Source organism: Bos indicus, chromosome 5, assembly GCF_029378745.1.
Source record: "Bos indicus isolate NIAB-ARS_2022 breed Sahiwal x Tharparkar chromosome 5, NIAB-ARS_B.indTharparkar_mat_pri_1.0, whole genome shotgun sequence".
Lineage (NCBI taxonomy): Eukaryota > Metazoa > Chordata > Mammalia > Artiodactyla > Bovidae > Bos > Bos indicus.
The window spans coordinates 7722265-7743491 of record NC_091764.1 but is presented as its reverse complement, the minus strand read 5'-3'; the positions used below and the strand labels follow the sequence as shown (position 1 = coordinate 7743491).

General features: G+C 35.5%; 1 protein-coding gene across 13 annotated transcripts in view; it reads right to left on the bottom strand.

Annotated features, from left to right (window-relative positions):
• The window catches only part of NAV3 (neuron navigator 3), an 893860-nt gene that overhangs the window by 68893 nt on the left and 803740 nt on the right, over positions 1-21227 (bottom strand). For all 13 annotated transcript variants that reach the window (XM_070788552.1, XM_070788555.1, XM_070788553.1 and 10 more), the window contains 4 exons: positions 15827-16015; positions 13250-13302; positions 4936-4959; positions 2211-2288 (listed from right to left, as the gene is read on the bottom strand). In XM_070788552.1, coding sequence (XP_070644653.1) covers positions 2211-2288; positions 4936-4959; positions 13250-13302; positions 15827-16015 — 344 coding nt within the window. The remainder of the gene's footprint in view (positions 1-2210; positions 2289-4935; positions 4960-13249; positions 13303-15826; positions 16016-21227) is intronic.

Here is a 21227-nt window from a genome sequence, read left to right as displayed (position 1 = left end):
CCAAGACTAGCACTTTTTAAACAAATTTATGTATTTGCCACCACTTTCTCTAATTTTGTGTTTCTTACTTTTTTTCTTCTTTATTGACCCTTAGGGAGACAATATAGATTTTTTTTTTCTCTAATTGCCCCCTTCTTCCATGGCCATTTTATTATCACAGATATGATGGATACCTATTTATATTCTCTCTGTATATCTCTGCTTTATGCATAAAAGAACACTTTTTTTTTAACTGTAAGAAACTATACTCATGGATGAAGGTCATATCAATTGCCAGCTGAGGATTCATACTCCATAGTCATGAAAACAAATCAGTGATCACAGTGTGGCATGCATGACTTGAGAGAAGTGGTAGGTAGCCAATGTCTCACATGTTTTTAAAATGTTATCCTTTGAAACAGTGGCACTAAGTTGTCCCCCAGGACAGTCCTCCTATGTTAGAACTTGGTTCCTTCCACCGGGGTGTGTGTGTGTGTGTGTGTGTGTGTGTGTGTAAGCCTTTGCAAATGTGCACTATATATATATGTATTCATGAGTATATAGAAGAACAATGTTTAAAGGACACAGAAGAAATCAATAACCATGAATGGAATTGGGAGCCTCAGCAGGAAAAACAAATATATTTTCTTCTTATTAAATGCTTTTTAAATTTTTTATTTAATGCTTTATTTTATTTAATGCTTTATTTTTTATTAAATGCTTTTATTAAATGCTTATTTTAATTTCTGTTTTTCTTTTTAATACAATATACATGTACATTTGTCACTTGGTATCCATGGGAGATTAGTTTCAGGACCAAAGTCCATGAATACTCACATATCATAGTTGGCCCTCCGCATTTGAATTACACATTCAAGAGGTCAACCAACCATGGATGGTGTATAGTTGAGCTCTGAACAACATGGATTTGAACTATGTGGGTCCATTTATATACAGATAATTAATGTGTGAATCCACTTATGTGAGGAGTTTAAAATATCCATGCATAAGTGGACCTGCACAGTTCAACCTGTGTTGTTCAAGGGTCAACTGCATTACTTTTTAAATGGAGATGGTATATATATATCACTGTGTAAAAGCACAAATTCCATTTTGTATAGCAGTAATTTATTAATCCAATAACTGAGTATACAAGTCCATTCAAGAGACATTTACAAAAGAAAAGAAAACTCTGAGTAATCATTCAAGACATTTGTATCTTTACTATCCAGGGCATAGAAGCCTTCCTCATTGCAGACAAACTTCCCGCAAAGTTAAAAAAAGATAAAATCAATTCAAATACAGTGCTAAAATGAACTCCTTGTGAGGGAACGAACTTAAACACTGCAGAAGGAAATTCTCTCTTATTTAAATCATACACAATGGGCCCACACCTGCTCACTTTTGCTATGTCAAGCTTTGTTGAGATGGAAAAACTCCAGGGAGAGAGCAGAGCGTGGTAAGGCAGTGAACAGGCCCAAAGCCACCCAGTGGGAGTGAGCAGATTGATGTTGAGCAAAGGTGTCAGGACACATGGCAAAACAGCAGGAGCTTCCTCACCCCTCACTGCTGCTTCGAGACCCTGTTCCTCAGGACCAGGCACAACGCCACATGTCCTCCGGGACGTCTGCATCTACTCTGAGTGCTCCCTGGCACACTGACAGATCTTCAGTAAATGGTAATATCATTGGCAGTCTTTATCACCATCATTTTTGCTATCTTTGGCTCCTTAAACTATGAGAAGGCTACCAAGGTTTTCGACAGAACTATAGCTCCTTTACAATATAGCTAAGATATCCAAATTCAGACCAACCTAATTTTGGAGAATTAATTGGATGCTTCATTAATTGTTCAATAAATTGTGCTGAAGGAGTCTGCGTGCATGAATTTTTTATCTTCCATGGTCAGTCACTGTCAAGCCCTCACTGTCTTGTGGCTTAAGAAAGTCTTATGTATGAGGAATGATAAAAATAAGAAATAAGAAAAGAAATGACCTTTCTAGATGTTACCAACATTCCAACCTTACAAGAGACAAAAAGCCATTTTAACCACATTCTGATTCCTCATCACCTTGGATTTAGATGTTATGATTCCATGTGCACGTCCCCTGATTTAGAGACTTAAGTCTGTATCATGTGGACATCTAATGTTTGTGAGCCTGTTACTAGAATTATCTCATTTACTATATAAATGTCTGTTTTAATATGTCAAAAAAATTAAAAGTGACTTACATTTGCTGAAAGTTGAGATGTGAGGGTGGCAACTTTTTCTTGTGATGCAACCAGCTCTCTCCGTAGTTTATGGATTTGCTGAATGTAATTAAAAAATCAAATCAATATGGTAGTAGATTTTAACTTAAAACTAAGAACTTAGTCCAAAAAAAGCAAACTCTATAATTAGTTCATTCTAATACCACTGTATCAGCACCAATTTCCAAAACTTAAAGAAATGTAAAAACTGGCTGAGTAACAATTAAATGCCACTTATAAGAAGAAAGGCAAGTGCCTGTGTTCACAACTGAAGTTTGAATTGTCACATTAAAGGATGCTTTTTTGTTCATTTGCTGCTTGCTTCAGTGCTTATTTGCCATTGCTATTTGAATCCAGAATCAGTTCACTTTGTCTATTGGTCCTTCTATCTCTAGAAATTTATGGTAATAAAAGCTTTTCTTTTTAAAAATTAAATACACATATATATTTTCTGAGTCTTTTTCTTTTTCTATCCATTTTTGTATGTTTATTTTTATTTCCTATATTTTGATAAGTACTAATAAGCTGTAGAATATTCCCACAGTCACTGAAAGTTGGCTACAATTCAACATTTAATGATTCTATACTTGAAAATAATTTTATTGGCTGGAGTTTTCATTACTAACACTTAGAGAAGCCTTCTCAAATATTTATTATAATGTCATTTATTCAGTGAGTTACTATGAGCTCCAAGCAGAATCGCCTTACAGATTATCCATAGTTTGGAAAAACAGGGGAAAAATCAGTAAAACTGTGTAAATGGCTAGATAAACCAATAACAAAAATATGCTAAAACATTTTCCTTTTTCGGTTCACTCCATACTCAAATAAATTGAACCAAAAAAAGGTGAGAGTATGTATCATTTTTAAGTTTCAGTACTTTCCACAGTTTAATCTGCATGTCTTATGATGCCATGAAAAACAGTGATTAGTAAGGTTAAAATGTTTACAAGAATCTAAGACTAAGTTTACAAGTACACTTTTGGTCTCAAGGGATTTTAATTACTTAGATGCCAAACATTCTACTCTGATGATTCTCATTTCTTCAAAAACAAGTTGCTATTGTTGTAGTTGGACTTTCAAAACACTATCTTAGTTTGAAAGAACATTCTTGGTACAGTTCATTAAGTGCTTATTTTTTCCTACTCATTAGATTTTTGTAGAGAAGAAATGGTGGTCAATATTCAAAGATTCTAAAAAAGAACAAAATTTTAAACTGGGAATAGAAGAAGGGGATATTAATATAATTTCAGTAGATGTGATTCCATTTGACTCCTGTACTTTAAAAAAAAGACACACCGAGATCCAAAGAGAATTTGGGTTCATTCAGATGATAGTGACCACAAATAGTTCTAAGAGGCATCTATTTCATTCTTAAAACAGTACAAAGTCCAAAGAACACTTCTTAAATTTCTATTCTCTATTACATGATTATGTTTCCTTTAAAATTAAGACTACAATAAACCTGAAACTAATGTAAATCATTAAAGAAAATGACCCACTATGGCTATGAATAATTAAAGTGGAGGTGGGTAACTACTAATATGGCAAATAGATGTGGTACTTGTACGCCTTAGTAGCTACACATATTATGATCAATGTAGGAAGCTCTGCCATGTCGCCATACATAAATAATTTAAGTTTTTCAAAATCATATTTACTCTTTGGTCTAGCAATTATACAGATAAAATTGGCATAATTTACACTTTCTCAATATTTTTATTGAAAGTGAAGTCGCTCAGTTGTGTCCGACTCTTTGCGACCCCATGGACTAGAGCCTACCAGGCTCCTCTGTCCATGGGATTTTCCAGGCAATAGTATTGGAGTGGATTGTCATTTCCTTCTCCAGGGGAATCTTCCCGACCCAGGGATCGAACCCAGGTCTCCCTCATTATAGACAGATGCTTTGCCACCTGAGCCAGCAGGGAAGTCCTAATATATATATAGAAAATAAAATATATTTTAATGTACATATTGTAAAGTAAAATAGTACAAAACTTTAGAAGACAGATAAAATAAAACTTCAAAGGGAATAGTTCCTTTGCAAAGGCTATTGCCAAAGCATTTTTCTTTGCTCAGGGTAAAACCAATCAAATAGTCATTAGCACATTGTGAATAAAGGCCTAATTGAAGTCCCTCTGCTCTCCTTGGAAGGACAACTTTCAAACAAAGGGAAAGAAAAAGAATGTTCTCTCCAGGTTGCAATCTGATTCGTATGTGATTATAATGAAATACTTGTGAAGTGTGTGATTAGAATAACATACTGCATTAGCCAAGTGATTAGAAGCAGAAAAGTACTGGGACCAAATAATAGATGGACTGAGATGCTGGTAAACTGCATTGTGGGGGTCTAGGGCCTCAAATGTAATACTTGCCATAATCCTGTGATTAGTCTTACAGCAGTGGGGGAAGAGACCACACATTTATTCATGCATCAAAGATTTTTAAGTGATTACTACTAGAGACAACTTAATAGGTGCTGAGTTAAGACCCCAAGCTAGAATGTGAAAAGAGAGTTTGCTTCTAAAAACTTAAGTTTCACTTTCTTTTAAGAGAAAATATCCAAGACTGTTTATCATTGCTGGGTCACCTCTATCAGCAGTGTTGAGTCATGGGCTGTATCACAGAGCCCTCTGGCGGTAGAACTACTCATTTCATCCTAAATGCAATCGAAAATAGTCAACTAAAAATGCTGCTGTGTTCTTACCTCTGAATGAGCCTTCTCTTCAGCCTGTAAAAGATAAAAGGAAAAATAATTTAACTGTAAATAATTAGTATTAATTTATTTCACAGTATAAAAGAATACAATAAATATACTGTGTCATTTAAAATGTTATTTTGGTCTAACGTAAGAATAATAAAATATAAGATATTAAATAAATTAATAGTGAAAGCAGGAACTGTAGAACTGCAATGATATTTATTTATATATAGACCATATTGTATTTTGAAAACATAGGTTATTTGACTGATGGATATATATTGTGTCTTAAAATCTTTAAAAGTATAGAATTAAAAGATGGTGCTACCCTAAGATGCAGACAACAAATAACACAAACAAAAGTTATAAAATTATATTTTATAAAAGGTGAGTGCAGAAAAAAGTAATAGAGGTTTTTTTTTTTTTTTTTAATACAGATTTTAGGAAATTTGTGCTCCATGAAATCATAGAGATTTTTAGCCAAGACCTAGGAGTCGGAATTTTATTCTGTGATTTATAAATCATAAAGAATACCAAATCCAACTACAGGAAAAACATTTACCTGTACTGACAGCCACAGAAAATCAGCGTATTAGCTACTATTTTGTTTACTTTTTCCTAATGATCATTGGAGAAGGCAATGGCACCCCACTCCAGTACTCCTGCCTGGAAAATCCCATAGACCAAGGAGCCTGGTGGGCTGCAGTCCATGGGGTCGCTAAGAGTCGGATACGGCTGAGCGACTTCACTTTGACTTTTCATTTTCATGCTTTGGAGAAGGAAATGGCAACCCACTCCAGTGTTCTTGCCTGGAGAATCCCAGGGACGGGGGAGCCTGGTGGGCTGCCGCCTATGGGGTCGCACAGAGTTGGACACGACTGAAGCGACTTAGCAGCAGCAGCAGCAATGATCATTAAATAAGTTTATTTGGCTGCAAGTCAGCAAAACAGTAAAACACCCAGTTGTGAAGTGGTGAGAAAAGTGGTTGGCAAACACAGGCTCTACAGATGCCAGAAATAAGCACTGCTGTAGGACCTCAAGGGGTGTTTTGGCCTCAGCTGTAGAAAACTCCTAGCTCTGTTTTTCTTCTTCTCACAGGGCTGCAAAAATGCCAATGAGTTACATGTGCCATTATACTTGGGAAGCTCCCTCAACCTGAAAAAAGCTGGAGAATGCATAATATTGCTGAATATTACAAGTCTGTTCACTGCCTCGAGCAGCTCCAAGGCTGAAAAACAATCTCTTACCTCCTATCTCTCTTTTCCAGACACTTCCTGATTAACTGATGCAGAACTACCTGAACCACTTTTTAATTCTTTCATTTCTCCAGAAAACATAAAATGAATCAAAGTAAAATAACTCAGGATATTTTTTTATGCATAAGCACCTCTTTTAAACAGGGTTTTGTTCTTTTATATATTTTCTCTAGTCTTAAAAATATGTATAGTTAGTAAGATACTGGGATAGATAGTAACAAGACTGGGAGATGACTATGGTTCAGATCATGAACTCCTTATTGCCAAATTCAGACTTAAATTGAAGAAAATAGGGAAAACCATTAGACATTCAGGTATAACTTAAATCAAATCCCTTATGATTATACAGTGGAAGTGACAAATAGATTCAAGGGATTAGATCTGATAGACCAGAGTGCCTGAAGAACTATGGATGGAGGTTTGTGGCATTCTACAGGAAGCAGGGATCAAGACCATCCCCAAGAAAAAGAAAGGCAAAAAGGCAAACAGTTGTCTGAGGGAGCCTTACAAATAGCTGTGAAAAGAAGAGAAGTGAAAAGCAAAGGAGAAAAGGAAAGATATACCCATTTGAATGCAGAGTTCCAAAGAATAACAAGGAGAGATAAGAAAGCCTTCCTCAGTGATCAGTGCAAAGAAATAGAGGAAAACAACAGAATGGGAAAGACTAGAGATGCCGTCAAGAAAATGAGAGATACCAAGGGAATATTTCATGCAAAGGTGGGCATAATAAAGGACAGAAATGGTATGGACCTAATAGAAGCAGAAGATATTAAGAAGAGGTGGCAAGAATACACAGAAGAACTATATACAAAAGATCGTCATGATCCAGATAACCATGGTGGTGTGATCACTTACCTAGAGCCAGACCTCCTGGAATGAGAACTCAAGTGGGCCTCAGGAAGCATCACTCCAAACAAAACTAGTGAAGGTGATGGAATTCCAGTTGAGCTATTTCAAATCCTAAAAGATGATGCTGTGAAAGTGCTATACTTAATATTCCAGAAAATTTGGAAAACTCAGCAGTGGCCACAGGACAGGAAAAGTCAGTTTTCATTCCAGTCCCAAGGAAAGGCAATGCCAAAGAATGCTCACACTACTGCATAATTGCACTCATCTCACACGCTTGTAAAGTAATGCTCAAAATTCTCCAAGCCAGGCTTCAACAGTACATAACCCATGAACTTCCAGATGTTCAGGCTGGATTTAGAAAAGTCAGAGGAACAAGAGATCAAATTGCCAACATCTGTTGGATCATCAAAAAAGTAAGACAGTTATGAGAAGCATCTACTTCTACTTTATTGACTATGCCAAAGCCTTTGACTGTGTGGATCACAACAAACTGGGAAGTTTTTCAAGAGATGGGGGGAATACCAGACCACCTGACCTGCCTCCTGAGAAATCTGTATGCAGGTAAAGAAGCAACAGTTGCATCTGGACATGGAACAACAGGCTGGTTTCAAATTGGGAAAGGAGTACATCAAGGTTGTATATTGTCACACTGCTTATTTAACTTATATGCAGAGTACATCATGAGAAACACTGGGCCAGATGAAGCACAACCTGGAATCAAGATTGCCAGGAGAAAGATCAATAACCTCAGATATGCAGATGATACTACCCTTATGGCAGAAAGCAAAGAGAAACTAAAAAGCCTCTTGATGAAAGTGAGAGAGGAAAGTGAAAAAGTTGGCTTAAAACTCAACATTTAGAAAACTAAGATCATGGCATCTGGTCCCATCACTTCATGGCAAATAGATGGGGAAACATTGCAAACAGTGACATACTATTTTGGGGGGGCTCCAAAATTACTGAAGATGGTGACTGCAGCCATGAAATTAAAAGTCACTTGCTCCTTGGAAGAAAAGTTATGACCAACCTAGACAGCATATTAAAAAGCAGAGACATTACTTTGCCAACAAAGGTCCATCTAGTCAAAGCTACGGTTTTTCCAGTAGTCATGTATGGATTTGAGAGTTGGACTATAAACACAACTGAGTGCTGAAGAATTGATGCTTTTGAACTGTGTTGGAGAAGACTCTTGAGAGTCCCTTGGACTGCAAGGAGATCCAACCAGTCCATCCTAAAGGAAATCCTGAATATTCATTGGAGGGACTAATACTGAAACTGAAACTTCTGAAACACCAGATGCGAAGAACTGACTCATTGGAAAAGACCCTGATGCTAAGAAAGATTGAAGGCGAGAGGAAAAGGGGATGACAGAGGATGAGATGGTTGGATGGCACACCGACTCAATGGACATAAGTCTGAGTAAACTCCGGGAGTTGGTAAGGGACAGGGAGGCGTGGCATGCTGCAGTCCACGGGATCACAAAGAGTAGGACACGACTGAGTGACTGAACTGAACTGAATACTTAGTAAGATAGTGGTTATATAAACAGTAGTTACCTAGTAGAATCCCAATAGCCTTTATAACAAAACTGTTTTAAAAATAAACATTGACATAAAGCTTTAATGTTTTACATCTCAAATTTATTTTAAAGTTAAGTGAATCTTTAAGTAAAAATTCAAAATTTTAAAATTATAATAATTTCAAAGTTTCATATAGTTTGATTTTTGAATCAGACATATATTGGAATTTTAAGACAATTTCATAGACAGAAAGAAAGTTGGAAGTTGTTTACCTTGACACATATGGTGTGATTAACCCTATTTGGTTTCCCTGGTATTTTGAATATTTACTGCCAGTTTATTCTGTCCAAATCCTGCTTTTAGGATTGCTAGGATTATACAGAACTGACGCTCAGTAAGTACTTTGCATGTTTAAAAGAGCATTGTATTTTATTTACAAAAATTGTCTAAAAAGAAATCCATCACATTCTTATTATTAATAAAAAACCCTGAATAAGTTACATACACTAACTACATGCATAACTATTACATATTAATTATATATATGTATATGCATACTGTATAGAATCATTTTGTTTGCTGATTTTTCATAACTTTTTCTTTAATCTTTGCTTTCTTTCATATGCTTTGGTTAGCAATACTTGGTAGTTGTTACCATAAAGTGGAAGCAATGAGCCAGATTATTAATATTATATTTCTTTTGGTGGTTTAGGTATAGATTGATGATATATGATGAAACATGATTTACTTCTCAGTGTTAAATAATGGTTTTGAAGCTGGCTCAATGTCCTCAAGGATGGTAAACAGTATAAAACATCTTGCCTAAATAAAATATATATTAGATGTTTCTTTATTCTGTAGGCCTTTCTTGGCCATTCATTCATCCTTTCAAATTTATTAATTAAAAAATATTTGCTTTATTATTAGCTGTGTGTTAGGAAATATGCTGAAGGGATCCACAAAGAACTAACACAGCCCTCACTTTTATTAAATCAATACAAAGTAGATTAAAAGTACAAAACCAGTTCAATACAATTTTTAATGTACAGCCACTCAGAAAACATCTATTGCAAAGATCAAAAATTTAAATACTTAATAGAACTAGACACATAAATAAAAAGTGCCCTGGGTATTAAAACACACACACACACAACACACACACACACACACACACACACACACACACACACAGCCTTCCTAGGCTATTTCCCCCCACTTTTCATAAAGATATGGATACTACAGAGTTATTTCTTTTCTTCAAGAAATGCAAAAGCACAATAATAACTAACAATGCAAAATCAGCTTCAGTGTCAGCAAGAGAAGAATCGGTGGAGGCTGGGTCTTGTCTGAGATCACACTAACATCTTGTGTGATGAGATCACACACAACACTTAAAGGGGTGATGCTGTAAACACTAGTGGTAAAGACTTCCTGCCTATGCCTGTGAGGGAGACGTAAGAGATGTGAGTTCAATCCTTGGGTCAGGAAGATCCCCTGGAGAAGGAAATGGCAATCCATTCCTGTATCCTTGCCTGGAAAATCCCATGGACAGAAAAGTCTGGCTGGCTACAGTCCATGGAGTCGCAAAGGGTTGGACACGACTGAAACAATTTAGCATGCGTAAACCTGGAAGAATTTCATCTCCATGTTGCTAGATATTCCACTTACTTTCAAAAGGAACTTAGAAATTAGAATTTTCATGTAAAACTCCATATTTCATGGTGTTGGCTTAGAATTAAAAACAAACACACAAACCCAAAGTTTGCCAAGGGTAACAGCTTGGTGGGTCAGATTGAGTCTGTGTTTTTCAACCAGTTTGTAATCTCACTGGATCTTTCTGCTCAAAAATTCTGAAAGATGATTTACTCAGCTTTATAACAAGATACTTTTGAAAATTTCACCAAATTATAATTGGTAGAGACTTCAAAAGCTGTATGTGAAGAAAGAATCCTTTCAGTTGGATTTATTGTACTTGTAACTTGACAGGCAAATGTCATCTTTGTTAGTTTAATATAATCTGATAAATTGTGTAAATGATGGTATCAAAGATTGTTTCTATCCCTGGTTCCTAAGAACAGTGTATTGCCTAATAAAACAAAGTGTCTAACAATCTTCTAAAAAAATTTTTTTTTTCTTTTCTTTATTTTTTTGGTCATATAGCTTGGCTTGCGGGATCTTAGTCCTCCAACCAGGAACTGAACCCAGGCCCCTGGCAGTGCAAGTGTGGAGTCCTAACCACTGGATTGTCAGGGAACTCTTTAATTAGGAATGGAATGAAGGAATGTGCATGAAGGAATATCATGCACAACTGTATTACTTGCACTTGGCATAATTTCAAAAGGTGCAATTCACAAAGACTATGATATCAATGGTGCTCCCATGAAGTTTACAGTTTTTTTTTTTTTTTGTAATTAATGGTATAGAATGACCCTCTTCTCTAATAATTGCAGAAGTCCCTTGAACAGACCGAATAGATGTGGCTGCTCTTTGCCAACTTATTTTACAGGTATAGTCCAAAGAAATTGAGCAACTTTTCTGATGTCAAAAATGTAAATCAACCGAATCTTTATCCACAATCCTTAAGGAGGCATGGAAAAAAATGATAAACTGATTCTTCACTTCCTGGTTTGAAAAACACTTTCACAGATACCTTTTCTTTGCCAGTTAAATCTCAGTGCATTGGTAATGGAGCACTGGAGACAGAGTGACTCATCATCTGGAGTTTTCTCTTCATTATTCCACTAAAAATGCATTTATCTGAATTGTCTAAGGTTATCAGTACAAGTATATAATTTCCATCATTTCCAATAAAGCTATTTAAATTTCCTCATTTCTGAATAATATCACCTTCTCATGTTTGGATCACCTAATCCACTATTTTCACACTTAACATGAGCATCTATTTTATCACATAAACATGTGTGTATAGTCTCTTTATTTTCATCTCTTCCTACTTCATATTGTACTCTTAATGCAGTACTTCCCATTATACTTTCTAATTTACCCTTGTTATTTTGACATCTCCTGTAAACCTATAATATCCAATATAGTAGTCACAGGAACATGTGTCTATAAAATTTAAAGTTGTTTTTGTTTAGTCACTAAGTCGTGCCTGACTCTTTTGCAACCCCATGGATTGTATCCTCCCCAGTTCCTCTGTCTGTGGGATTTCCCAGGTAAGAATACTAGAGTGGGTAGCGATTTCCTCCTCCAGAGGAGCTTTCTGAACCAGGGATGGAACCCACGTCTCCTGCATTGACAGGCAGACTCTTTACCATCTGAGCCACCAGGGAAGCCCAAATTTATAGTGCGCAAAATTAAAAATTCAGTTCCTTTGTCATACCACATACACTTCAAATACTCGATAGCCACATGTGACTAGAAGTTACTATATTATCTAGTACAGGTATGGAGTATTTTTATTATCACAGAAAGGCCTATTGGACTTGTGTATACTAATTAGCCATCTGTTTTTCCTCAGCTCATGCTTTTTTTCTTCTTGAATTTTTCTCAGGCTACATGAAGGTGGTTTCTTATCCAAATACTGCTTCTGTATAATTTAAAATATGATGACAATGATGCTGCACCTTTGATCTTATAGAGAGACTTCAACTGCAAGGGTTCAATTCAGAATATACCTCCCCTCAAGCAGTGGTATTGGCCCAACAGGAGGAATACTAGATCTTAACATATTTTGTTTGTTTGTTTGTTTGTTTCCAAACATTTTAACATGTCTCACTTTTTTCTCCATTTGCCCAAAACAGTAGATTTATCTAAACACTAACAGGAATTTAATTATTCTTAGATCTATTGACAATTTTAGTCATTAAAAGGAGAAATGATAAGAAAAATATTGCCTCTGCCAATGATAGTTTGATCTTGAGGAACTTTCTAAAGCAATAAGTATATAAGAGGGCCATAATATTTGAACTAATGCAAATGAATGAAAAAATCAGTATTGCCCTTAATGCTTAATTACTTGGTGACAGCTGAGGCTTTTGAACTTTTCATGAACTTTTAATATGAATTAGGGGTTAGTCATAATGTTCAAGCCTCAATGAGATTCATCAACTAAAATATACTTAGGATGAAGGAATTTTTTTTGTAAAACATAACTCCCTGTAGGCTAATTTTTAGAAAAGCATGAAATTATAGTAACTGGGCAGAAAACTTACACTTGTAAAAACAAAATATATTTCACACACTGGAAAAATAAGTTGATATACTGGCATTTGTCTCTTAAGAAATTAAGTTTTAAAAATCACCCTCTTTAAGAAGATTTAGTTTAAAAATTCATTAAGCCTTTTAGGCTTTTACCCTTTAGTACAATTTTCTCAAAAAATGAACTTAAAAAATAAAAAAAAAGAAAATGAAGAAAATGCCATAAAACAATTACCAGTCAGAGAACCAAACAAAGAAAAGTGATCAGTATGATAAAGTTATGATGGAGAATAGTACATGGTTTTAAGGGTTTTGAGTCATAAACCATCAGATTTTATGAAGTTCAGTTTTTCATCCACTCATTGATTACAAATACAAGTGTGTTATAGAAGAATTGGTAGAGTACCTGCCTCCTTAGCGGATATGCAAGAGCTTAGAGTACACCTTTATGTCACTGTGAAACTTCTGTGTAAATGTCAACCTATTTAACAAAGATTGGCGAAGGCAAAACGTTTTTTTACAGCCAACACTTACCGTGGAGTACAGAGAAGAAGTGCTGGAGACCAGTGATAATGAAGAGCCATGAACTGAAGAAAGCAAAAAAGAACAAGAGGTAAAATAAGGATTTCTGTTCAGAACCCCCAGGCCTTTACTGAAAAATGAAGAATGGGTGGTTAAGGAAGTAAAAAATTGCATAAGAATCTGAGGACAAGCCTGCTGTTAATTTTTAGAGATCCAAAGGTTGAGCCATGGAAAGGTTCCATACTTGTCCCCTAAAGTACTTCCTCCATCACGTACAGAGAAGAATTGACAAATGCAAGCCCTTCTAGTATGCCAGGCACATACTGCAAACCAGAGCAAGCTCTCACACAATAATTAATCAGAAAATCAAGGACTTCTTAAGTTACTATGAAAGTGTAAACTTATAAAAAAATTTATGTATTTTATTCTATTTCATTTTTTATACAACACAGGTTGATTTTCAGTATTTTTCTCCATATACATTCAGGGAAATAAGCTATTTCAACATTATCTGTGATGAGCTTATTATACTCATTTAAATGAAGTATGGTTTCTTCATAATTTTAGTAATAGAAAAGCACTTATTTCAAGGAGGTGTCTCTTAGAAATTAAGAGTGGAAATTTTATACTGTCTTTTGGGGAGGTGTAGAAAAATATCATCTTGATCAGTTAACAGAATGATTTATTACTTCTGCAAGTCCAAGGTGTTAGGCTCAAAGGAGGATACAATTGTGCTTAATTACACTTGTAGAAAAGTTCTTCCTCTTTTCATGGGATAATATACAGTTATTTCTGCTTATTCATCCATTAAAGAAACATTAGTTGGGTACACACAATGTGACAGGCGCTTGCTAGGTGCTGGGACTATAACACTGAATGTCACAATTCTCAGAGCTCAAAAAGAAATAGAAATACATGTGACTAAAAACAAAATCACAAAGGGGCCACATAGATACTATCGAGAGCAATGTACTGGGTACTAAGCAAGCCCCAGGGGCGCTCACACCTGGTCTGGAGAGGTCTAGGAGAGCAGGTGGGATGATAATAAAGCGATGAATTTGAGAGCTATAAGGTCAGATTATTTATCCACATAAAGGAAGGCCAGAATTTCCAAGCATATAAACAGTATTCTCTCTGCCAGGGAAACACCATAGAAAGCCATGAGCATGTTTAGTACATCATTTTTCCAGTATTTTTTTTTTTTATAAAAGGCCTATCTGTGAAGAGAGAGGTAGAACCATTTTAGAAATGCAACGACTTTACATTTCAGCTTTGTTATATTTTGTCTACATCTGCAGCTATCAGGAGGCTCTCAGGGTAGAATTCACTATCTGTCACAGTGAATTCAGTGGTTTGGTTAATATCGCAAAAGGCAGTGGCAACTGCAGTCAACTGATTTAGTAATCACCTGGTAAATAAACATACTACAACGATGACCTGAAGACCATCAATTTTCACAGCTGCCTCAATTTTAGTCAGAAGATGCTTTAAATAAGAAGGTAGGAAGGGGAAAAATAAAGGAACAGAATTGCTCTTTACTGTGTTTTCATCCTTAGAAATTACAGACGCAGAAATCGGACGTAACAAAGTTATGAAACTTTCTCAAGTTTATACCACAAAGAGACAGATGACCAGTATGTTTCAAGATCGAGTCTTTTCTGTTATAGAAACTTACTAAGCTCAGGATAGTATAGCTGACTGCCTCTGATTTTATTCTAAGGAATTTGGACTTCGATGTTTACCTTTGTTTTATTCTTAACGAAAAGTGCTTTATAAAATGTGTGTCAAAACCAATACAATATTGTAAAGTAATTAACCTCCAATTAAAATAAATAAATTTATATAAAAAATAAAATGTGTGTCACAATTTTACTTTGTGAGCATTTAAAAACAAATTCATTAAATCAAAGAGGAAAATCTCTCAAATATTATTATCAAATTTCACATTTGGGGTTATACAGTTTAGAAAATTATATACATTGGAAAATCAATTAAGCCTTTTGAGCTTTTCAAAGAGTATTTGTTATAAAGTGCTCATGTAGAATTTTACAATGATAAAGACACTTATTAGGTCAGGTGAGAATTTTAATGTGACAGATAAAGGAAATATAACTTATAAAGCAAAATGTAGGTGTATTAGGAATTCTTAAATGAAATGATAATAAAAACTAACACCAGAGGGAGTTTCTGAGAATAAAAGTTGGCAGCATGTGCTTGTTTCATATGAGGATTTTTTCTGGTGTATGTATCTTTTGTGGTTTTTAACCAATGTGTCAAATGAAACATTCACTTTGATATTTGGCAAACCAAAGCAAATAGTCTCTAAAATTGCCCAGGTTTGTGTAGGAGGACACGAGATTTATTCTGAACTGTTCTATAGCCAAGTATTAATCTAAACTATGTCTGTCATATTTCCAAATGCATAACGAAACAGAAGGTAATACAGACTAAAATGTCTTCAAGTTTCAGGGCTCCCGAAATGGAACTAGCCTACTTGATTTACTCTTGAAGGCATTCTTTTGACATGAGTGATATGATAGCTTTCAGGTCTGAGTTAACCAGCTTCATCCTTATTTCCCCCACGCCTACCTTCTTCCATGCTGTCCCTGAATGAGCCTGAATGACTGATGGCCCGTGGCCTCTCCTCCAGAGACGTGGCGCTCCCACAAAGCTGGGAGTCGTCATAGAGATCGAAGGACGAGTCTTGGGCTGGGATGCTGTTTGAGCGCATCATGCTGGGCCCAGGAAGGTTAAACTGAGAAAGATTGGTTGGGCTCACTGGAAAACAAAGTGCACACAGCCCATTATTCTGGGGCTTGGAAGTTTGCCTCTGAAATTTTCAATAGCAGTTACAGTGGAGTCCCTCTTTTCTCTAGCACTTTCATGGGAAGCAGCATGTCAATTTCTAAAGCAATATTAAACAAAACCATCAAGTCACCTCTACTGTTTTTTCCTAGAAATGATATGGTATTTTCTGCTGCCCATTATGAAGAAAAAATTGTCTTCCTAGAGTCTGAACATTTATTTTTCGAGAAAAAGAAATCTAAATTTTCTAGGAAAACGTGTATGAAGCTTCCAACCAAAGACTTTCAGTCAGTTTGAGTTCTAAATTTTTGTCAGTTCATAATCAGAACTATCACTATTGTCAGAGTTAGGTTATAATAAAGAAAAATAAAAATGAAATATAATGTAAGGTACATGGTTATCCACAGCTCATTGTGACGTTAATCACTTAAAACTACTTTCCATTGTATCTAAGATGAGAATGTCACAGTGAGACTGTCAAAAGTCACAAACTTGTATTTCTCAAGCAATACCTTAAGTCTGTAATTTGAAACATGAATTTATTTACCCAGTGCCTACTGCCAAATAGTCCTAATAACATTCAAGTTTTTAGGCCAACTAATTGTCATTAATTTAAAGAAATATGTGGTTGACTGAATTGGAAAACAATATTGCTTTAAATTTGGAATAAAAGCAAAACAGAAAAATTAAGATATATATTTATCATAAATGCTCATAATTAAGAAATACAAGTTGTTATAGACATATGAGGAAGCAGGCAGGAGACATTTAAGATATGAAAAGAATGGCTGAGTACTTTCAAAATCTTGGAGAATTTATGTCTTTGGCTTAGAACTGGTCTGATAAATTTTCAAAACTTGTTATTTCTTTTCTTTGACATAGGCACTACATTTCTTAATGTAATTGCTGAATCTCAGAACAATGTAAAATATGGGGCATATATACTATGAGATAACTTTAGAAGACTGTCTCTTATTTGCCAGGTACTATGCTGGAAATTTTACAGGTATTAAGGAATCTGATAGAGCTAGTTGTGAACTGAAGTAAAATAAGACCAAGAAAAGTAACTTAAGACTTAGAATTATATCTATGTGTGCATATGTGACATATAATAATGAAAGAAAGAAACTTTGGATTTGCAAAGTCCCCAACCCACTGGAAGAAGGGAAGAAAGGGTGGAAAGTAGGGGGGCGGGGGAGAAAGAAAGGAGAGAGAGAGTAGAAGTTAAAGAAAGATCTTTCAGGTACATTCCTTCAGTCAGCAGTGACAAGTCAGTGATTGCTAAAGACAACCAACAGATACCCCAAAGGACATTCTAGACTCGAATGTGTGTGTTTAAGGTGTCTGAACGGGAGTAAATCTTACTATCTTAGGTTCACAGTATGAATTGACTTTTTGCTAAATGAATGAGGTACTGAATACATTTGCAAGTGCATCATTTTAATACATATATATATAGAGAGAGAGAGGTTAGAAACACACTTCATTCACTGACTTTGTGCAAATTCTTACAAAATGGTTGCAGATATATCCAGGTAAAGTCTCCTTATATAATTTCAAAACATAACATTTAGCTCATTCAAAATGAAATAGTAATGAGGACTAGGACAGATTTCAAAAGGAATGGTTTGGAGTGAGAAGGATGGGACAAATTGAGAGAGTAGCACTGACATATATACACTACTGCTGCTGCTGCTAAGTCGCTTCCATCGTGTCTGACTCTGTGCGACCCCATAGATGGCAGCCCACCAGGCTCCCCCGTCCCTGGGATTTTCCAGACAAGAACACTGGAGTGGGTTGCCATTTCCTTCTCCAATGCATGAAAGTGAAAAGTGAAAGTGAAGTCGCTCAGCGGTGTCCGACTCTTAGCGACCCCATGGACTACAGCCTACCAGGCTCCTCCGTCCATGGGATTTTCCAGGCAAGAGGACTGGAGTGGGGTGCCATTGCCTTCTCCGCATAGATACACTATCATGTGTAAAATAGCTAGCTAGGGGAAAGTTGTTGTAGAGGAGAAGGCTCAGCTCAGTGCTCTGTGGTGACCTAGACGGGTGGGATGGGGGTGACTAGGAGGAAGGCTCAAGAGGGAGGGGATGCATGTACACATGTAATCGACTTACTTTGTTGTACAGCAGAAACACAGCGTTATAAAGCAGTTATACTCTGATGTTAAAAATGACATAGGGATAGTAGCTGGCTTTGGGGGAAGCATGGATTGTGGCTGGGTTGCTAGATGGGTGGAAGGGAATTTCTGAGGTGTTGAGAATGTCCTGTCTTGACCAGAATGAGAGCTGCATGCATGTTCACTTGGAAATATTAATTAAACTGTGCTTTATATTTTAAAAATAAAAGGAATATGGGTATTTAGAAGCATTTCTGATAGGTTCTCCATTGGAAATATATTCATTCTATTTAAGAATGTTCAGTTAGTTAAATCTATAGCAGGTTTGCTTTTTTGTTACCATGGTTGAATAGAAAGATCAATATAGCAAGATCTCTGGTTTCAAGAGTGACCTCTAGAGGAGGTGACTGAGAGGTAGACAAATTAACAACATAAAAGAGACAGAGAAAAGCTATGTAATGGGAGACAAAAGTATGATGGACAGAGAATTTCTGTAATGGGACACAAATTAGTACAGGGCATGTAGTGGTAGCTTTGCTTTCTACTTGCTTTAGGCAAATATTTCCATATCTACCCTTCAGTTTCTTCATAAATTAAAAAAAAAAATGAAATAAATGGACTCTAAGATCCATTTAAAGCCAGGGAACATATAAACATTTCTAATAAGCAAGATATAGGTGTGACAAGATATTATGGAAAAAGAGGGCTACTGGCTTTGCCTTAAATTATATATCATACTAACATCACTGTTTTTATTAAATTATATGTCGATTAAATTATATGTGATGATCTGAGAACAGGAACTGACAGAAAGATGGAGTGGGTTTTTAAATACAGCAAGTGACTCCAGACTTTGCTGCTGTAGACATGTTAGCTAATGAGTTTATGATATTTTTCTAATAAAAGCTGTCATATGCAACCTACTTTTATTTTTTAAAATCTGGGAATATAACTATGAACTAGGTGGAGATTCAGAAAATGTTTATTTGATCATTTAAAGAACTTTAAAAGTGGAATATATCTAGATATAGGTAGTTTGTCATTGGTGGGTTTAGAGAAGCTAGAGCTGTCACAGGAACCTGCATAACAGATTCAAATTGAATCAGATGTAGGTTTCTTCCAACTGTGAGATCCTACTCTTCCTTGAGTATAGAAGAAAAGGCTTAATCCTGAATGGCTTAAGGGTGAATATGGAGAGGGAGTAGAAGGGCATTCAAGGTGTAGGGAGCTTTGGGAGTAAATGCAAAGAAACTTCCCATACAAAGGTATTTAAACATCACTCTATGTGAAAGTGAAAGTCACTCAATCCTGTCTGACTCTTTGGGACCCCATGGACAGTAGCCTGCCAGCCTCCTTTGTCCATGGAATTCTCCAGGCCAGAATACTGGTGTGGGTAGCCATTCCTTTCTCCAGGGATTGAAGCCAGGTCTCTTGCATTGCAGATGGATTCTTTACTGTCTGATCCCATCAAATATGTAGACTTTGAAAGTGACATGTTGATAGTAATGCTTCTACAGGGTAACCCTTGAGGCAAGGTGAAAAAGAATCTGAGCAACTGTCATCACCCATGGGACTATGACAATGTCTCACTAGGTTATGGGATGCCTCACAAGGACTGTGACCAATAGTAAATAAAATTGTATCCAATAATAATCTGTTTATGTAAGTTATATTCTGTAATGCTTTCTTGGAGAGGAATGATTTCTATTATAGCTATCATGCCAGAAACCATATACAAACCAGAGCTGACTTCGGCAGTAGCTCACAGTAGTCTACTAATAATGACATAATCGTAGTGACCTTAAATTTCTAATGTTTATTTTTTATATGTGATTTTTACAGTAATATCTCCACAAATTTTATATACAATATTAATATTTTTAGTGGGTAAGAATAAAAAGCATGGTTACTGCAACTCTTAAGTGTTTGTAATAATTACTTATCTTAGTGATTATTCAAAAAAATGATCAAATTGAAAACAAGTGATTACTAAAGTAAAATGTAGAACAATGCTACCCATATTCAAGTTACAGTGTTACATTGGATATATTTTTAAAATTTAATAATAAAGTAATTTTTACTTATGATTGCATTTTAATAGTATCCGCTCTCTTGCCTAATAAATGTGAGTTCCAGTGGTCTGGAAACACAACCAAAAGTCTTCAAAAGCAATTTTCATGGTTTTGAAACTAGTTATTTTGTCTTCTCTTGTAAAATAATACAGCATATCTGATATGAACCCACATACCCACTTATAAAATACAGGAGGCACATACAAGTGTGTGGATATGTATGGGAAGAACTTCCTTCATAAGTCCCAGTGTGTGAACACTTTGAGAGGTATGAAAGTAGAGATAGTAAGATCTATTTGAAACCTACTGCAATTCTCTGCTAGTGTAAGACATCTCTTTCTAATAAAAACAATGATGTAGCAGAGTCTACCAAGTCTGATACTCTATCTCTCGTCTCTTTGCATATGTTCATCATTCCTTACAATATAACCTAAGTATTATGAATCTATTTAATACATGAGAAAATTGAAGTTAAATGACTGCTAATATCAGACACAGTAAGTAGTGAGTTTTTTCCTTCTCAACAAAAAATGGGATTGATTGAATCAAAATAATAACAATGGAAAAATAATGGAGTAAGGATTCACATATTCAGATTAACGTCAATTAATGAAAAGATTGACAGAAGGGAGCCGTGAGATACCCAGCAAATTCAGCAAACTAGGTGACATGGGTTTGATTTCAATATTGTGCAATATCAGATTTTGTTTCATATGTCTATGACTCTACAAAAACATTTCCATTTCATTTTTTGAAATCAAAGTTTTAAGCTTCCAGTTGCTTTTTATAAGTACAACTCAAAAGTAAAAGTTTTACCATCCTTCGCCATTATGGGACAAAGAAATCTCATCACTGTGTAGGTTCATCAGTAAAAATTTGGTGTTGGATATACATTCACTAGTATGTATAGAACGATAACCTAAATAACTGTTTTTCATTGTCATAATCTCTATAGCAAAACAGTTATAATAGAAGAGAAATAGCCTTGACT